Consider the following 20,340-nt stretch of genomic DNA (forward strand, 5'->3'; position numbering starts at 1 on the left):
AGAAATTGAGGAAGACACAAAGAAATGGAAAAACGTTCCATGCTCATGGACTGGAAGAACAAATATTGTTAAAACATCTACGCTACCTAGAGCAATGTATACATTTAATGCAATCCCTATCAAAACGCCATCAACTTTTTTTACAGAGCTGGAAAAAATAATCCTAACATTTGTATGGAACCAACCATGGCCCCAGATAGTCAAAGGAATGTTGAAAAACCAAAACTGGTGGCATCACATTTCCAGACTTCAAGCTCTATTACAAAGCTGTCATCATCAAGACAGTATGGTACTGGCACAAAAACAGACACATAGATCAGTGGAACAGAATAGAGAGCCCAGAAATGGACCCTCAACTCTACAGTCAACTAATCTTTGACAAAGCAGGAAAGAATATCCAATGGAAAAAAGACAGCCTCTTCAACAAATGGTTTTGAGAAAATTGGACAGCCACATGCAGAAGAATGAAACTGGACCATTTCCTTACACCACACACAAAAATAGACTCAAAATGGATGAAAGACCTACATGTGAGACAGGAATCCATCAAAATCCTAGAGGAGAACAGAGGCAGCAACCTCTGTGACCTTGACTGCACCAACTTCCTGCTAGACAAGACTCCAATGGCAAGGGAAACAAAGGTAAAAATGAAATATTGGGACTTCGTCAAGATAAAAAGCTTTTGCACAGCAAAGGAAACAGTCAATAAAACCAAAAGGCAACCTACAGAATGGGAGAAGATATTTGCAAATGACATATCTGATAAAGGTCTGGCATCCAAAATCAATAAAGAACTTATCAAATGCAACACCCTAACAACAAATAATCCAATCAAGAAATGGGCAAAAGACATGAACAGACATTTCTTCAAAGAAGACATCCAAATGGCCAACAGATGCATGAAAAAATGCTCAGCATCAGGGAAATCCAAATCAAAACCACAATGACATACCACCTCACACCAGTCAGGAAACGACAGATGTTGGCAAGGATGTGGAGAAAGGGGAACCCTCCTACACTGCTGATGGGAATGTAAGCTGGTGCAGCCACTCTGGAAAACAGTATGGATGTTCCTCAAAAAGTTGAAAATAGAGCTAACCTATGACCCACAATTGCACTACTGGGTATTTCCCCCAAGGATACAAATGTAGTGATCTGAAGGGGCATCTGCACCACAATGTTTATAGCAGCAATGTCCACAATAGCCAAACTATGGAAAGAGCCCAGATGTCCACTGACAGATGAATGGATAAAGAAGATGTGGTATGTATGTATGTATGTATATGTATACACACACACACACACACACACACATACTGGAATACTACTTTAGTCATCAAAAAAATGAAATCTTGCCATTTGCAATGACGTGGATGGAACTAGATTATTCACTTATGCGAAGTGAAGTAAGTCAATCAGAGAAGGACAATTATCACATGATCTCACTCATGTGGAATTTAAGAAACAAAACAGAATCATAGGGGAAGAGAGGAAAAAATAAAACTAAAACAAGATGAAATCGGAGAGAGAGACAAACTGTAAGAGACTCTTAAGCATAGGAAACAAACTGAGGGTTGCTGGAGGGGAGGGGGGTTGGGAGGTGGGGTAAGTGGGTGAGGGACATTAAGGAGGGCACATGATGTGATGAGCACTGGGTATTATATAAGACTCATGAATCACTGACCTCTACCTCTAAAACTAATAATATATTATATGTTAATTAATTGAATTTAATAAAACATTTTTTAAAAAAACAACAAAAAAAATAAAGATGGGCACTGTCTTCAAAGTCTAAAGTGCATGTCTGAAGTTCCAAACTTTTCCTCACAAACTGTAAAGTTTTATGGACAGACTTTCGATGTTTTCATCATTGATGATTTATGAATCTCTTCTAGAATTTTTTTGAGACTTAGCTTATTTGAAAGATTCAGAATTAAAAACACACGTTGTTTAAAGAGGAGCAATGCAAACTCTTATTAAGACACCAGAAAATAATACAGATTGCCAGGAAAAGGAGAAGGATATTATTGATACATTTCTGCCCTTTGTTTACTGAGACAGTAACTCAGGGTTCCATAAGAGGTGACAGTTATTTTGTTCTTCATGGATGCACTACATATAACTGCTAAGTGAACTTGAGTTCTAATCACAAAAATATTAAGAATGTAGTTCTAGCTAGAATCAAATAAAGAACAACGTGGGGCATGAAAACATTAGGCCAAAAGAATCCCAATATTTTAGGGCAGTATATTTATGTAACCTGGATGCCATTTAATAATGGTTCCTCAGTTTTTAAATCTGCCTTCCCTCTGTTTTCTTCATAGGGGCAAGCAAGAAAGAATCTTAGTCTATAAATGTTATACCTTGAGCTTTTGTAACTTGTATAGAATTACTAACAAATGATCATGTATTGCTGCCTTATACCTACTGGGATATATTCCAAATAGATATATGTCCAAGAGACATGTCAGCAAACTGTTATCATTTAAAAATCCTGGGGTGCCTTGGTCAGTCAGCCACCCTTGATCCCAGCTCAGGTCTCCAATCTCAGGGTTGTGATTTCAAGCCCCACACTGAGCTCCACACTGGGCATGGAGCCTACTTAAAAAAACAAAAAACAAACCACAAATAAATAAAAATAAAAATCCTCAGCTATCTTTTGAAGATTTTAAAAACAGAAAATACTGTAAGTGAAAAAAATTAGTTGCTTTAAATTTCTGTCTTACCATTTTATAATGTGGGCATATTTGTGTTTTCTATAGACCGTTTCTTCTAACATTAGCTCTAATACTGTTTAAAAATAATAGGTAGTAGTACAAACTAAGAGTCACAAATATATGTAAAGAGGGAAAGGCTCTTGGGAATTATTTCTTTCAATATAAGGAAATAGAAATACAAAGAAATTAAGACCTGTTTGAGGTCATAAGGTGACTTAGCAGCAGAACTTAGAGAATGAGACTCCACTACATCACTGCCAATATGTGATGTGACAAGGTTTTTGAATCAGAGAAAACTTTAAAAATGTAAAAACTTCTTTCTATAATGACTTCTTCATTTAAAATGTCCCTCCCCTCATTTATCATGTCCTAGTACAGTTCTCCTGTGTTTTAAAACACAGCTATATAGTACTGCCATTGTGTAGTGTGTGATCTACATATAAAATACCGCATGTACCCAAGTTAAAACTGCTCCTGTTGAGTAGGGAGTCCCAGTTTCTGAGGAGAATGTTTTTCTATTCATGCAGGCAGAATATCTGGTTCAAATACAGTAGCATAATGTTCAAAGAAAAGAGAATGGTTTTCTTCATGGTTAACAGTTCTTTGAGGGAATAATTCTCCCTTGCCATTAAAAGTTATAAATCACCACAATTATAAAATGAGGACAAAAATAAACTATTGAGCAAATATGGTGATTTTTATCTATAAACATTTACAAAGCATAAATGGATTCTAAATAGATCCTTTTCTAGAAATAATACATTTAATACCTTATTAAATATATTTTGAAAGAAAAATTTGATAATTCATTGAAATTAAAAATTTCTGCTCTATGAAAGACACTAGAGTAGAAAAATAAGTCACAGACTAGGAGAAAATTTTTAGAAAACACAAACGTAATAAAGGAGTGGCATCTAAAATATACAAAGAACTCTTAAAATTCAAATAAGAAAACAAATGACCCAATTAAAAAATGGGCAAAAGATCTGAACAGATAGCTTACCAAAGAAGATGTACAGATAGCAAATAAGCATATCAAAATATGCTACACATATGTCATTAGGGAATTGCAAATTAACAATGAGATACCACTATATGCATATTAGAATGGCTCTGAGCTAAGACACTGACATCATTAAATGCTGTTGAGGATATGCAGCAATAAGAACTTTCATTCACTGTTGATGGAAATGCAAAATGGCACAGCCACATTGGAAGGCAGTTTGTCAGTTTCTTATAAAAGTAAACATACTCTTACCATATGATCCAGCCATCACACTCATAAGTATTTACCCCAAAGAGTTAAAATCTTAAGTCCATAAAAAAAATTTTCACGTAATGGTTATAGCAGTTTTAATCACCCAAACTTGTTAAGCAACCAGATGTTCTTCAGTAGGTGAATGGATAAACAAACTATGGTACATGCAGATAATGAAATATTGTTCAATAGTAAAAAGAAATGAGGTATCAAGCCACAAAAAGACACTAAGGAAACTTAAATGCATATTACTATGTTAAAGAGGATTCCAACAATATTGCATTCCGAAAAAGGCTAAACTATGGGGACAGTAAAAAGATCAAGGGCTTGGGATGAGGGAGGTAGGGATGAATAGGTGAAGCACACAGGATTTTTAGGGCAGTGAAATTATTCTACATGATACAGTAATGGTAGATACAAATGTCATTATATATTTGTCAAATCCACAGAAAGTACAGCATCAAGAGTGAATCCTAATGTAAACTACGGAACTTAGTTAATAATAATTTATCAATATTGGCTCAACAATTTTTAACAAACATATCACAATAATGCAAGATATTAATGATGGGGGAAACTGGGAGGAAGAGGCGAGAGGGTAAATGGGAACTCTGCATTTTCCACTTATTTTTCTGTAAGCCTAAAATTGCTCAAAACTAAAATCTATTTTGGCGCTTGGGTGGCTCAGTTGGTTAAGCGTCTGCCTTCGGCGCAGGTGGTGATCTCAGGGTCCTAGGATGGAGCCCCACGTCAGGCTCCCTGCTCAGTGGGGAGTCTCCTTCTCCCTCTGCTTCTGCCCACCCCGCTCACACTTGCTCTTTCTCACTCTCTCTCTCTCAAAATAAATAAATAAAATCTTTAAAAAAACCCTAAAATCTATTAATAAGAAATATATACATTATTAAATATGACATTTAAGAGATAATTCTAGCTACCAAAAGCATATCTTATAGTAAGGTAGGAGAAACACTTCTAATTTTTCTAGTGAGATAAATGTTTGGAGATAAGATTCCCATATATAACTTTCCAGTCATAAAAATGTATCACTGAAAAAAAAATTGGTTCTTTGATAATAGAAAATATTACTTTTCAAATTTTGTATACAAATAGTAGAGAAATATGGTGTTAAGTATGTATATCCTAGTTTTAGGGGTCATGCTTAAGGATTGGTGATGTAATATTTTTCTTTGGAAGTGATGACTTCTATACCTAATATATTTCCAAAAATTTTATCTAAAAATGTCTAATAAAAAAAATCTTCTTATAAAGGGCAGAAATTGGTTATGAATTTTATTCTCTATCTCAGTTGTCTTTTTGGTACCTTTGTAGAAAACTCAATTTTCTATATTTTTAACTATGAATTTCCTCTTACCTTGGGGCCTTCAAACCAAAATTCCTTCCTTCCTCCTTCCCTCCCTCCTTCTTTCTTTCTTCCTTCCTTCCTTCCTTCACTTCCTTCCCCCCTTCCTTCCTTCTTACCTTCTCTTTATCTTTCTTTTTTAAAAGTAATCTCTACCCCCAACATGGGGCTTGAACCCATGACCCTGAGATTAAGAATGGCATGCTCCACTGACTAAACCAGCCAGATGCCCCAAACCAAAATTCTTCTAGGAAAAAATCCTTGTTATCAAACAAAATCTTACAGATTAAATTTGGGCTCCCCTGACTGAAGAACCCTAATGCTTTCAGAGATAAAATTTTAAACGATCCTCTAAAATATAAGGATTTCCCAATTATAAAATCACTACAGGGTTTTCTATTACCATTACCTACCTTTTAGTTTCCACCCCAAAGTCCCCAATGCTAATAAGGCTCAGTAAAATATAATAGCAGCGTTTAAGATGAGGTTAGACTAATACCAGAGTCAATAAAACTTATTATGCAATTTGATTATAACCATGTGAAAATGTAATTGCATACAATAGAAAAGACTGGAAGTCCTTTCAACAAATTGTAAATACTTTTATTTATGTTCACTGGATGCTTTTTAATGTAAAAATTGTTGGTGTAGAATAAATCTTTTTTACAAGGAAACTTGAGCCCTTCAAGTATCCTGAAAGTCAGCAGAAGAGGGAAGGTAAAGGAGTTAAGAGCAAGAAAGCTACAGGAAGGAGACTGGAATACTTTGGAGGTTTTTTTTTATTCACTTGTTCTTAAACAATCTGAACACTGACCAGTTAGAAATTTATTTGGGAAAGTAAAATTTTTTAAAATGCAGATGCCCCCAGAAGTAATACTGATTATTTGGATTTATAGTGATTTGATTCAATTAGATTGTTTTCTGAGACAACTGATTGGGACTGTCAAAAAAAGCACTCAGAAAAGTAGGTCTAGAGGATACTGGAGTGAGGCAGCAAACTTGGAAGATAAATGGTGAAAAGTGAAGACAAACTGTTTAATCTAATCTTGCATCGGACTTGCTCTGTGCCTAAAAAAGAAAAGAAAATCTCCCTTTTTTTTTTTCCTGTTGGTTGGCTTTAATAATGCATGTTCTCCTGCTTCCAGGAGCTAAAACTTATGTTTGCTCTTGTGTGATTACTTATACTAGGGATGTAATACATTTCAGGGGACTTGCATGGGAAACTATCCATCACAGAGCCACCTGGGGTAGGATCTAAGTCATACCCACATTAAACCAAATTGTATACTAAGCTAGATGATGTAAAAGTTGAACTTCAGTGTGTTTTAATTTTTACATAATTTATAATGTATAACATCAACCAAGTCTTATCCTTGAGTTATTTTATTATGTCCCTAAAATTCAACTATGGGCTTCTAGTTTTATATACAAGTACAAAATGAAAATATTAATGTAAATTGCTTTACATAATAAATGTACTAAAATTTTGTAAGTAAATATTTTTGAAAAAACAAAAAAGCCTAATTTAAAGGCACTGAAGGTATTATCTACCCATGAAAGTATCCCATAGGGTTCAAAATTGAAGTGGACTAGACATGGCAGGAATTTTTTGATGTGCTGTACAAACCAGATGCACAACACTAATTTCATAAATGAATGGTGAAATCATAGCTTAAGTGTCTTTTATTAAACTACAAGGAAGCCATAAGCGAACCATCAGACCAGCATTTGTGAACCTGCGCATGTGTACATATTTCATGCCAATTATGATCAACTCGGTTGTATAACAAGAAAGTTAATTTTCAATTGACAACTTTTAGGTTTATTTCCCCCTAATCTCCAGTTCTGACACAGGCTTATGGCACACAACAACAACAACAACAACAAAATAAATGCTGGGGACTACTATTTTTATACCTGAGAGTATATGTGTGACCTTTTATATTTTTAAGGATTCTGGCAAGAAATTAATGTTAGGCAAACTAAATACAATTCTTGGTTTTAAATATAAAACAACTCCTTAAGGATTCTTTTGAAGTGAATAAAAAATATGCCAAAGGGCTACTTTCCTAGTGCTGAAAAAATGTCTTGTCCTAATGCCAAAACCAGTTTAAGTGATTTTTTTTAATTCTGAAGAAAAAGAAAACATAATTAATTTATGATTTGAAACTTCCACAACGGTAAATGTGGCATGTGCATTATGCCTAATGTCTTGAATAAGGAAACCTTCCTACAAGTATAAAAGTAAAATCCACTTTCCAGATTTTAATAGCAAAAAGAGTTAACTGTTGTTACAGATTGAAAACATAAACAAAACAAAAAAAGAGAGTTCTGAAAGTCTTAATAATTCTTTCTACTTTTCTTTCTAGCTTAAGGAAAGGTTAGATTTTGTTTTTAAATTTTTAAAACGTAGTGAAGGTTATATTTAAGAACAACCTAATGACTACAGTGTAACTCTGAACAACCATTTGATAGAGTTTTAGTAACATTTTAATAGAATGACGCCATTCAGAACTCGGAATTACTGTCATTTGGGGATGAAGAATGAGAACATCCCATTGTCACCATCAGACACCAAATGACATGTAGTACTTTTGTCATTAGTGTTAGATTTCTTTTTTTTTTTAAGATTTTATTTATTTGACAGAGAGAGAGAGACAGTGTGAGAGGGAACACCAGCAGGGGGAAGGGGAGAGGGAGAAGCAGGCCTCCGGTGGAGCAGGGAGCCCGATGTAGGGCTCAATCCCAGGATCCCGAGATCATGACCTGAGCCGAAGGCAGTCGCTTAACAGATTGAGCCACCCAGGTGCCCCTAGTGTTAGATATCTGACCCTTACCTAGATACCTGGGTTTAATCCTAACCTAAATGAAAGGGCACAGTAATTAGGTATGCTTATTTCCTAAGTGATTACTCTAGGGGCACCTGGGTGGTGCAGTCGGTTAAGTACCTGACTCTTGGTTTCGGCTGGGGTCATGATCTCATGGTCATGGGATCAAGTCCCGCGTGAGCTCTGCGCACAGCCCAGAGTCTGTTTCGGATTCCCTCTCTCCCTCTGCCCCTCCTATTCATGCTCTCTCCCTCTCTCTGAAATAAATAAATCTTTAAAAAAAAAAAAAAAGAAAAAGAAACCCTCAACTTTCTAAAGTTGCTGGTTTCACTTCTCTTAACCAACAAAATTTATGTTAAAACAAGTTAGAATTAACTTGTATACTAGTAACTAGTATTACCTTGAAGAATATGCTGATATAGGGATATTATGTTAACAGTTTGTAAGGAAACATTAGCTTTGCACACTTGAGAGTAAAAAATAGTATACATGTTTAACAGGAAAAAAATAAAAATAGGGATTACAAATGTTTATAAATAGAAACTAGCTGAAATAAATACTGCATGTAACTATGAAATGCAGTTTGAATTTAAAGAACACACCATTAAGACTAAAAAACATGAATACACATGAAACACTCATTATGAGTATTCATAAACTCTAAGGCAATGAAATATGAAAAAATTAAGCTGTGGATTTTTTCATATTAAAGATCAATTAGTTAGACTGAATTTGCTGATTATAAAAAATATAACAAAAATGACTTACTGAACACTTGCTATGTACTTACAAGGGTAAGTCCCTTATAGGAATTATTTCATCTAATCTGGACAACAGATCTATGAAGTAGAGACTTTTCTTATCCTTATTTATATATAAGGAAACTGATCACAAGGTAAAAAAAATGGGCATACTAGGCATTTGGATTTAAATCTTTCTCATTCCATAACCCATTTGCTTAACTATAATGCAGTTTTGCATAGTAAAAAATATTCTATTTAAAGTCTTTTTTTTTTTTTTAAGTGAGGGAGAGAGTGAGAGAGGAGGGGCAGAGGGAGAGACAATTTTAAGGAGGCTCCACACCCAGTGAGGAGCCTGATGCAGGGCTTGATCTCACAACCCTGAGATCATGACCTGAGCTGAAATCAAGAGTTGGATGCCTAAGGAACTGAGCTACCCCAGGCACCTGGTAAAAAATATTCTTAAAAGAATAACCAGGGCGCCTGGGTGGCTCAGTTCGTTGGGCGGCTGCCTTCGGCTTGGGTCATGATCCCGGAGTCCCGGGATCGAGTCCCGCATCAGGCTCCCTGCTCGGTGGGGAGTCTGCTTCTCCCTCTGACCCTACCCCCCCTTGTGCTCTCTCTTTCACTCTCTCTCTCTCTCTTAAAAAAAAAAAAAAAGAATAACCAGTTTTTACATATATTTGTGGCATTCTTTTCATACACAGATCAATTAGAATTATTAGAAATTAGCCTTCCATCACCTCAAATAACCAAACAAAAGTATCCAAGTCTACCAGAATCTATAAATACAGAATTAATAGCATGCTTTACACATCATTTTAAAATTGTGTTCCTCTCAAGTTAGTAGAACTCCTAAATTTTATCACTCTTTTGAAGATGAAGAAATACAGATTAAATGTGCAAAAATTCTGGGGAACCAGCATGTGTCAATAGAGACTGAGAATCCAGAAGAGGAGAAACAAGGCAGAATGTTAAAATGCTTAAATTAGCATTACTACTGGCTTGAGTAATTCTTCACAGATACAGATTTAGCCTGGAACCCAGGTTTGGGGTTCTAGATGATTAGGTCTTGAATAACTTGTTGCCTTGATACACTGCTTCCTTATAAAGGGCTTCAGTACTTGGTTATAAATGCTCTATTAAGTTTGTTGCCAGCCAGCCTCTCATTCGACATCCATTTCCTTTCTGACTAATGCTTCTTATAAGCTGACAGCAGCTTTAAACATCTGGCAAGGAGTCAGTAATACAGGTATCACAGCACAAGGTATTCTGGAAAATTATTTGCTTTGGTGTAAACATCCTATCTGAAATAGCCTTCAGGTAAGTTGAATTAAGGTTCTTGTATTGCCAGTTTGAGTAGGTGCTGAAGTTTGGAAATACAGAGGATGTTCACATCTCCATACGTTGGAAGTTCTAAAAAAACTACATTAAAATGAATATTATAACCTTGTAACTTTTGCTTACTTTCCTAACAAAGAGTTTAGGGAAGAAGTGGACTGGTGGCTTATTCCCATTTTATAACACCTTTTACCATAGTGCCCCCAGAATCACAGATATTGAACTTGACTAACTGTTCTTAAGGAAGGTGAAAAGCAGAGAAACCAAAGTTCTCAGAAAAAAAAAAAAAATTACTGGGACTCTCTGAGCAGATAAAACTTACATTTCCATTCAGTGAAAAATTCAAAGTTTGCTAAGTAGAATTTTATTAAAATCCGAATTCTATGCACCATCAGTCTCTTAATGTTCCTATTCCTCTGATGCTATGATTAGGATCTCTAGGCTACAGTAGCAAGTATATAGAGACAGTGACTAAGACCCTAAGATCCCAGGTTTCTAGAAGCACTGTAAAGGAAACAAAACCATGTTATATATCCCTGGAAGTCCAATCCCTAAGAGATTCCTTATACAATTAATTTAATCTATGATAGGTATATAACACATAGATTTTTAACACTAGGAAGGATCACAGAGACCATATTCTTACCTCCCCTGTTAAAATATGAAAACTGAGTTCTAGAGATGATAACTTATTTGACCCAACTAATACTGTAATACATGGTCAAGACAGGATGAAGATTTAAGTCTTGGCTTTTACCAAACTTCTTCATTTAGTATGTAGATTGTAAAATTGTAGGGACAGGGGAAGGGGAGGGGTGGTGGGCTGGCATAAAAGTTACAGCCTAAATATCTGCTTTTGGTATATGCTGATTTTTGCTCTGAACATTCCATCATAACTCATTTGCAACAGGGTAGCCACATTTTAGCAATTGAAAAGAGCTGTGGAGATTAGGTGTTGGCCCTAGGAGCTTTTATACAACGTTATATGTGATAAGATGGCTCAGAGGGCATAAAGCACCTGAGTTTCATCATTTTGGCCATTCATACCAGGTGCTGTACCTCATGGCTGGTTTAACATTGCACAAAAGACACCATTTCGTTGTTGTTTTAAAGAAAGGCAGACTGCTACAATGCAGCGCCTCATTTGTATGTGTCTCAGTCTTGGAAGCTTGACTACCCTATGTTCTCCTACAAATGCTACTTGAGAGCTTGTCTGAAGGTTCTAGCATTGGAGCACAGCTACTCGTACACCGCTGACCAAAGAAGGGTCCTCTTCAACTGAGCATGCACGCAGCTTTGGGAGGGACGCACATGGAGCGGTGAAGGAGGAAGAAGACACCTGCCTAGCCAGCCAGATCAACTGAATCAACCCTAATGATCAATGGGGTGACAGAGGTTGCAGTCAGATCACCCTCATGCCCAAAAAGACATTACACAAAAGACATCTTTAATACTCTCATCTCCCCCCATAATTTATAATAAATAACGAATTCCCATAATTTATCCCATTCACATAACGTGTTTGTCCAAGGGTTCATGAAGCAAATCTTAAAATCCCAGAAAGTAGTTTACCTACTTGGGATATAAAATCTAAATTTCCTTATTCAATGCATACATATCAACTTTATATGAGCTATTATGCTAGGCACTCTGAGAGATATTTAAAAGTGGGTAAGCCAAAAATGAGTGTCTTACAGAGATGTGAAGGTTGTGTCCATATCAGGATGCCCAGCTGAGGGGGCAAATACGGACTGAAATGGGGACTTTATAAGCTCATTCTCTGCTTGACAAAGCTTTTGCTCTGGCAGGTAGCTGTCATTAAGTGGGGCAAAGGAGCACCTTTTTCTAATTCACATAATAGTGCTGGGTAGGGCTAATGGTGGTTTTGGACACAAAACACCACCAATCTTTTGATAATACAAGTTTAATCACAACATTTTTTATTAACCTTTTCAATGGCTCTCCAGTGCTTAAAGGAGAAAAGCAAGTTCAGATGATATTCAAGGTCCTTTGTATTTGTCTTACGTACTTTTCTTGTTTTATCACCTAATACTTCTATATGCAGACTCTTTCTTCTAGTCATATTTCAACCTTTAACAAAATCTAGGACACACAATGTTCTTTTATGTATCTCTGCCTTTCTATCAGCCAGGAATGGTCTCTCCCCAGCCCCACTTGACTTAGGGAACTCCTATTCACCCATTAACACTCAGATCAACTACCCCCTTGCTCAAATCCAGTGTGAGTCATATCCTCTTCTTTCTCTCATAGTATTCTGCACATCATTAGATCATGCCACATGAACACATTATATGGAACTTAGTCATTTATATGTTTTCCCTTCAAAACTGCAGGTTTTATTCTCACTACCTGGAAAATACAGTAACACAAATAAAGAAAAACATAGTTCCTAACTTCAAGTAGCTTATACTTATTTGGGAAGTTGAACAACAGGGTAACTAAAGATAATCACATACAAGATAAGTACACATAAAAATGTAAAGATGTTTCCTATCTGCTGCTTAGTTTGCTAAGTCACTGTCCATAAGAGCAGGCAAACCTTTACTAAAAATTCAGATATGTCAAAGAGAATAATGAAAAGCTTTCAAAGACTCCTCAGCTGACTCCAAGGCATGAAGAGATCATGAAAAGTCTTTCAGGAGCAGTTGAAAGATTTGGTTTTTGGTCCTGGGTTTGTCACTTATTCGCTGTGGGACTTCGGAGAAATCCACTGTTCTTGTTTCGCTCTGGTGTGTTCCCATAGTGTTAAGATACTCAAATAGATAACGTATACAAAAACACATTTGCAACCAGAAAATGCCACTTTAGGTGAATGTTAAAACTGACATTTTTTGTTGGGAGGCTGACAGATTCAACACATAAATCTGTGACTCAGCCACTCACTGGGAGATAATGGGTGCTCTGCTGCACTCCGGGAAGTACAAAACCTGGCTTCCGCTGCAGAGAATCTTCCACTTTGTCTGGGGAGATGAGGTGGCTGCTCATATCAAAATAACTACGAGGAAAATAGGTACGAAGAGCTAAACAAGTAAAACAGAAATCAGTGTAAAAGCGTTCAAAACGAGAAGCCACTTCTGGTGGGGTGGTCACGATGTTTTAATGACAAAGCAGTGATTTCACCAGGCTGTGTAACAAAAGAGTATTCTGACATTCTGGGATACAGAATTTTAGGGTAAATGCACAAAGAGGAGTAGGGCGATAACAAGGACCTCAACTAAGAACAGCAGACCAGTGGGTTATAACAGTACGTATTCATAGGGCAGTTTCTGATTAGGCAGGACGAGTATGTTGCAGACAGTGTACAGGAGGTTGCTAAGTGCTGTGGTACTCTGCTTCACTTTGGGGACAGGAACAGGGCTGCCAGGGTCCTCCCTAATAATATTAATCAGAGGGCCCGAGACCAGCTAACAGAGGGTCTTCATTATTATCTCAGATGTATTGTTAGATAGAGTCAATCTATGCCAAATTCAAATACACTGATCTTGATTTTTAGTTTGGGGAAAATTGCCACAAGAGATTTCATGTAGGAAGAGTACAGACATCCGAAATGGTGATTTTTTTTTTTTCTGTTTTCATTGTGTTGAAGAAAAGAGAATGTCAGAAGAAATATTAATCAGTAAGATAGAAAATTAATTTAGTTCTCTCTTTGTAAAGCTGTAATAGTGTAAGCATGGTGACTAGAACCTTCTTGAATTAATGAGGCACACTGGAAGGTAATTTTTTAATTTATTTTTTTTTAAAGATTTTATTTATTTATTTGACAGAGAGAGAGAGACAGCGAGAGAGGGAACACAAGCAGAGAAGTGGGAGAGGGAGAAGCAGGCTTCCCGCTGAGCTGGGAGCCCGATGCGGGGCTCGATCCCAGGACCCTGGGATCATGACCTGAGCCGAAGGCAGATGCTTAACGACTGAGCCACCCAGGCGCCCCACACTGGAAGGTAATTTTTTAATGTCAAACTGGCATTAAGACCTTGAGCTATTAGACCCAGAAAGGCAGAAACTACAAAACAAAATCCAGGGCAAGACACATGATTTTAGTAAAACAAAAATAGACTAAATTTACATGAAGTTAAAGCTTTTTAAAAACTTAGCATGGAATGTATTTAATAAATTGCTTTAAGAGGACTTTCTAGTACTAGGTTCATTAGATTACCCTAAAAATCACCATATTTTTTTTTAAAGATTTTATTTATTTATTTGACAGAGAGATAGAGAGCACAAGTAGGCAGAGAGGCAGGCAGAGGGAGAGGGAGAAGCAGGCTCTCTGCTGAGCAAGGAGCCCGATGTGGGGCTTGATCCCAGGACCCTGGGATCATGACCTGAGCCGAAGGCAGCCGCTTAACCGACTGAGCCACCTAGGCGCCCCTAAAAATCACCATATTAAGCAGATGTTATATTCTTTAGAAAAGAACAAGAAGCAACTCATTTATAACTTAGCTTTCAGATACGTTATCTGGTTATTGAGGCAATGCAAGACATTGCCACCTTATAACAACATCATCTAATACTTCAGTGGTAAATATAAACACTGAACAGATAAGAGGAAGAAAGAATAAAGGGACGTAACATTTATAAAGCACTCTTTATGTGTTAGGCACTGTTCCTTGGTGCTTTTATATTTGTTACCTCCTTTAACCCTCAAAACAATTTCAGTCACTTAGATAATTTAAAAATGAGAAAACTGAGGTCCAAAGAGGTTAAATAACTTGCCTGAAACCACCCTGAAAGAAAAAGACTACAATTCTTTTAAAAGTCTACTCAAATGCAACATTAAAATTCTGTTTTGTTTTCCCTTTACTGCCTCTCTTGGAAGTTGAATCCTCAATTCTGGATGTATGAAACAAATGCTCTGATTGTCTATATTATTTATAAATTATGCAACTGATACCTGGCTCTTAGACATATATTATCAATTTCATTTGATGAGATAATCACTAACAGGGGGATAACATCCAAATACAAGTAAACATTCAACTCCAATTTTACAGATACTAGGTGTGAGCCTATGTCAGCAAATTCCTATACAGAGAGGAAATTATATATCTTACTCGTCACCTCTGTTCCCAAGCACATGGCACATGGGTAATGGGCCGGGTTATGCCTTTCATGTGCACGTATTTGTGACTGTTGATTTCCTGTTGGTGGGTAAGATAAAAGTTTTCCTAAAGTAACTCAGATAATTGGATAAAAGACAAATGAAAAAATGAAGTGGAATCTGCTACAAATAACTTAAAAAACAAAAATCAAAGCAAAAGAAAACAATGGGTATAACCAAAAAAGACTTCTTATTTCCTCCTGAACTGAATTCCCATCTGCTTTTAAATGGCAACATGTTTTTCTATTAACTGGGAGCTACAGCCAAGAAGCCACAAAGACAATGAGGTTCTGGCCACCGGGGAGCGGCAGGCACAGGGATGGCTGAAGGATGCTACCACCTGCTTCAACCTCTCTGTGGAGGCTGCTCCCTTGTGACCCTATTCCCCTTCCAGCTGGCAACAAACTTCCCCTTGGGACTCGCCTGAGAATTAAAGAAATGCTTCAGTTCTCTGTCTACCCTCTCCAGGGAGGGAAAATGGAGAAACTCAGCGGGGTCTAAGGGGCCATTTGAAACACAGCCTGTGTAAGCTTTAAGAAACAATGTTGACTGGGCGCCTGGGTGGCTCAGTCGTTAAGCGTCTGCCTTCAGCTCAGGTCATGATCCTGGAGTCCCAGGATCGAGTCCCGCATCGGGCTCCCTGCTCAGCGGGAAGCCTGCTTCTCTCTCTCCCACTCCCCCTGCTTGTGTTCCCTCTCTCGCTGTGTCTCTGTCAAATAAATAAATAAAATCTTTAAAAAAAAAAAAAGAAACAATGTTGACTGAGCAGAATAAAGCACTAGGTTGAAAGAAAACATTTTTAAAAAGTAACTCCTCCATTTCAGTCGTTAAAAGTACCCATATCATCTCCAACCACTCTATAGCTTTTTGTTGTTGTCGTAATTTATTTTTTTAAGTAAACTCTATGCCCAACGTGGGGCTTGAATTCACAACCCCAAGGTCAAGAGTCACATGACTACAGCTCTATAGCTTTTTAATTAAAAATAAAGATGAAGAAAATACTCACTACAGTTAAACATTTTTCTGTTTCTAAAACACAGACACCAGCGTCAGCCATTTCCTCATCTTCTGACTCACCTGGCCAAATTTTTGTTCATACAGCTAAGACTGTACAGTTTAAATTAATGTATAATACACAATTAATATATTAATATATAAAATTGATAATACTCTCCTGTGAAGACAACAAATTTATCAGTATTTTCATTTTATACCAGAAGTGGCCACCGAGACACTCTCTAGAGTTGAACAAGTAGCTGTGGCCGTAGCACGGTGTACAGCTGCAAAGTTAGAGGGCTCTCCTTATGACAACGACAAAGGGAAGTCTATTCTTCCTAAATATAATTTCAAAAATCTTTTTTCTTTTTCAGTTTGTTAAATGCTTATTTAAGTATGTACTATGTAATAGGTTCTGTGCTGAAGGACCTGGCTTTACACTGAGGACGAAATAAATTAGTTCAATCAGTGGTAAAGCACTGGATCTGTAGGAGTCAGGTGACTGAGGGTTCCAGGTTGAATTTGTCTTACTGCTAAAAAAAAAAAATAATCAGCTAATTTTGGCTTTCAACATTGCTGCACCATTTTCATTCTGAAGGAAAGAGGTGGGGGGAAAGATGGGATCTTATATTTTATTTGAAGCTAAATGTTGTCTGTCTTAAATTTCCTATTTATTTAATTTTAAGACTTAAGAAAATCATAGTTCTCTTGAAACAAAAGGGCACCTGTGTGAACTGCCTAAATAATCAGACAAAAACAAAAACAAAAAACAAAAACAAAAGCCCAAAACAAACAATATGGAACAAATCTGTCTGGCCCAAATGGAAAACTCCAGAACTACTAAGAAATAGCTCTGAATAAAATTTCTATGAAGTTGTAATAAAATATGGATTATAATTAGGATCAGGGTGGGATATACTTCCCCCACCAACCATTATGGGACCCATAAATGTAATTCAAGGAGGGACAGAATTTTCTGCTACTTTTCCTTGTGACTATTTTTAGAAGATCTGCTATAAAAATTAATCAGAAATGAATGTGCTTATGTTACAGCCTGAGTAAGACATGTACTACATAAGAACTAGCAAGCTGCTACAATAATTTCTGGCACCAAGTGAGTTTTTTCCTTTCAGCCAGACAGAATCTCACTGGCTTTGATTTTTGTTTTGCACTTCTATGCTACTACCATTAATTACTTCAAAGTGAGAAAGGCACATTTCTACCTTGCTAACTGCTCTTCCACTTTACTCAGCTCAAGTGGAAGATTTACAGTTTCTTCTCTTTGCTGTTTCCTGTAAACTGATGTATCATACACACGATGCCTGCCCTTGGTCTCACAACCAAAACTGAATTCTAGAAATGCTGGAGCAGTCAGTTAACAGCAACTATATGTTCATTTTAACTTAATGGACTGTCATGTCAAGAAGATGATCATAAGGATTATTTTTTCAGATAGGACTTAAAAACTTATGTACTTCAACTGCTTCTCAAGTTTCTTTCTATATGACTTTTTTTCCCCTCTCAGTGAAAATGAAAAACCTACAGGGGGAAAATCAAATATACATAGTTCACAGTTGAGATAAAACAATGAGGAGATTTGGGATTTATTTTAGTTGTTATTAGCTATGACTGAATGATACACTCACTCCAATTCTACATGTAAATTTACCCACAATACTCTCTGAGTACACTAATGATCTATTATGTATTAATCTCTTTGGTTTTCACAGAGGACAGATTACAAACAATAGCAAGCAGACAGAATGTGAAGTCTGTCTGCTGGATAATTCCGAATAAAAGAATTTATAATTTCTTATTTAAAAAGATACTAATTTCCTAGTACAAATCCCTATTAGGGGTATTCAGAAGATACTTCTGTGTTGAGGACTACAGCCTGTCCTTTCTTGAGAAATGCATGTAGAAAAGATGCACGATTATTTTAATTGGAATTTTATTTTGTAAATAAAAATGGCATAAGCAAAAAGTTGCCACGGAGAGGAAAAAATGTTTACCTGCCATACTTGAAAACTTTCATTTTTTCACAGAGGTCTTATTGTTCTTATTGAGAGTATACTTTCACAGCTAAGGGTAGGTTATAGACTGTCCCCTTTACAGTTTTTATTACTTATTTATTTATTTTTAAATTTTATTTATTTGAGAGCGAGAGTGTGCATGTGTGTGAGAGAGAGAGAGAGAGAGGGAGAGAGAGAGCGTGTGCAAGAGAAGACTCCCCAAAGAGCAGGGAGCCCGATGTGGGACTCGGTCCCAGAACCCTGGGAAAATGACCTGAGCCGAAGGCAGATGCTTAACTGACTGAGCCACCCAGGCATCCTCTTTTACTGTGTGTGTGTGTGTGTTTTTTTTTAAGATTTTATTTATTTATTTGACAGAAAGAGAGACAGTGAAAGAGGGAATACAAGCAGGTGGAATGGGAGAGGGAGAAGCAGGCTTCCCGCTGAGCAGGGAGCCCCATGTGGGGCTTGATCCCAGGACCCTGGGATCATGACCCTAGCCAAAGGCAGATGCTTAGCGACTGAACCACCCAGGCGCCCCTCTCTTACCGTTTTTACGAGAGAATCTTTGTTAATACATAAGTAGACTAACATAATTTTCCAAAATGATAAACTATGGTAATAATACAATCTCTCTGCCAATTCTTGTACTTCTGAGCACTTGCATGATATCCTTATTTCATTTTTATGATTTCTATAAGAAAACAGTATGTAAAGTTTATTTCCATTTGATAGGTCAAGAAATCAAAGTTCAGAGAAGCTGAATGGTTGGAAGCTAATGTATCAAGAAACTCCAAAGAAGAAACTTCTACTTCTAGTCCAATGTTCTCCCCACTATATCATGTTAATTCTCTGAAGACTACATTTTGAGAAGTAACAGAAGTCAGGTGAAAAACAATTGAGATATAATAGAAGCCAGTAAAATGTAATTTAATTTAGTGATTACCTGTCATATAGTGCATTTCCTGTTTTAAGATTTCTTAACATATAGTTACTTAAAACAGTTGGTATCAAGCAGTCTTTTTGCTAATGACCCCAACCCACTGCTTTCCTGCCACCAAGGTATTTTGAGCAGAACTATCTTACCTCTGCTCCTGAATATGTATCTGTTTGGAGGATGAGTTCATCCAGATCCACATCATTACTGATCGGCATAGAGTGAAACTGCAGGTTAAATATTTCCCTTCTTGTTGCTGCATCTGGTAAAGGCACATAGATGATTCTGTCAATTCTTCCAGGCCGCATCAAAGCCTATAAAGAAGATGAGATAATGCAGATTAACCAAGCTCAAGACTGACATTCCACATGAAAGGTACCAAAGAGAGGGGATGTCTAGAATCTCATGAATAACCCACTATTACCCATAATTAGTACATAAAACAAGTACTAGTGATTCTATAATCTATTTCAAAGATTCAAACAAATCAACAATATTCAGAGTACTTTTGAAAATAGCAAAGCAATACTTCTGAGAGGCTTTCTGCTTCTCAGCAACTGTCAGGTCAATAAAAGATGGCTATTTTCTCTTAGAGAAATGTGTAATATGACTTGTATTCATTATATCAAAAGACTTTTTTTTGGAACTTCCTGCAATAACTCTTAAAATATGGGTTAAGCTGTTTTAGAGAGCCCTCAAAATAGCACAGCTCTGATAAAAGAATACTTCTAGAGCTGAAAGTAGTCAAATGAACTTCCCTCATATTTAATTTTAAATTAATATGATATAATTAATTAAATATGATTTATTTAAATTAATATGATATAATTAATTAAATATCATATTTAATTTTAAATTAAATAGCCTCCATTTTGCTGGAGGCTAATGCCTAAATTATCTTAGAGCTAATGAACTCATCTATTCAGGAAACTTTATTGAGCATGCACTATATACCAGACATTGTTCTTGGTACTAGAAAATAGCATGAATAAGATAGATATGTGTAAAAGTGATTGTGGTGATGGTTACATATGT

General features: G+C 36.5%; 1 protein-coding gene across 2 annotated transcripts in view; it reads right to left on the reverse strand.

Annotated features, from left to right (window-relative positions):
* Positions 1–20,340, reverse strand: part of SPATA5 (spermatogenesis associated 5) — a 336,495-nt gene that overhangs the window by 55,161 nt on the left and 260,994 nt on the right. The window contains exon 15 of one of the 2 annotated variants that reach the window (XM_035023114.1): positions 19,455–19,619. In XM_035023114.1, coding sequence (XP_034879005.1) covers positions 19,455–19,619 — 165 coding nt within the window. Of the gene's footprint in view, positions 1–19,454; positions 19,620–20,340 lie in introns of those variants that run through there. The other variant, XM_035023116.1, reaches the window with a different exon arrangement.

Source organism: Mirounga leonina, unplaced genomic scaffold (genome assembly GCF_011800145.1).
Source record: "Mirounga leonina isolate KUSES-001 unplaced genomic scaffold, KU_Mleo_1.0 Mir_176, whole genome shotgun sequence".
NCBI classification, from domain to species: domain Eukaryota; kingdom Metazoa; phylum Chordata; class Mammalia; order Carnivora; family Phocidae; genus Mirounga; species Mirounga leonina.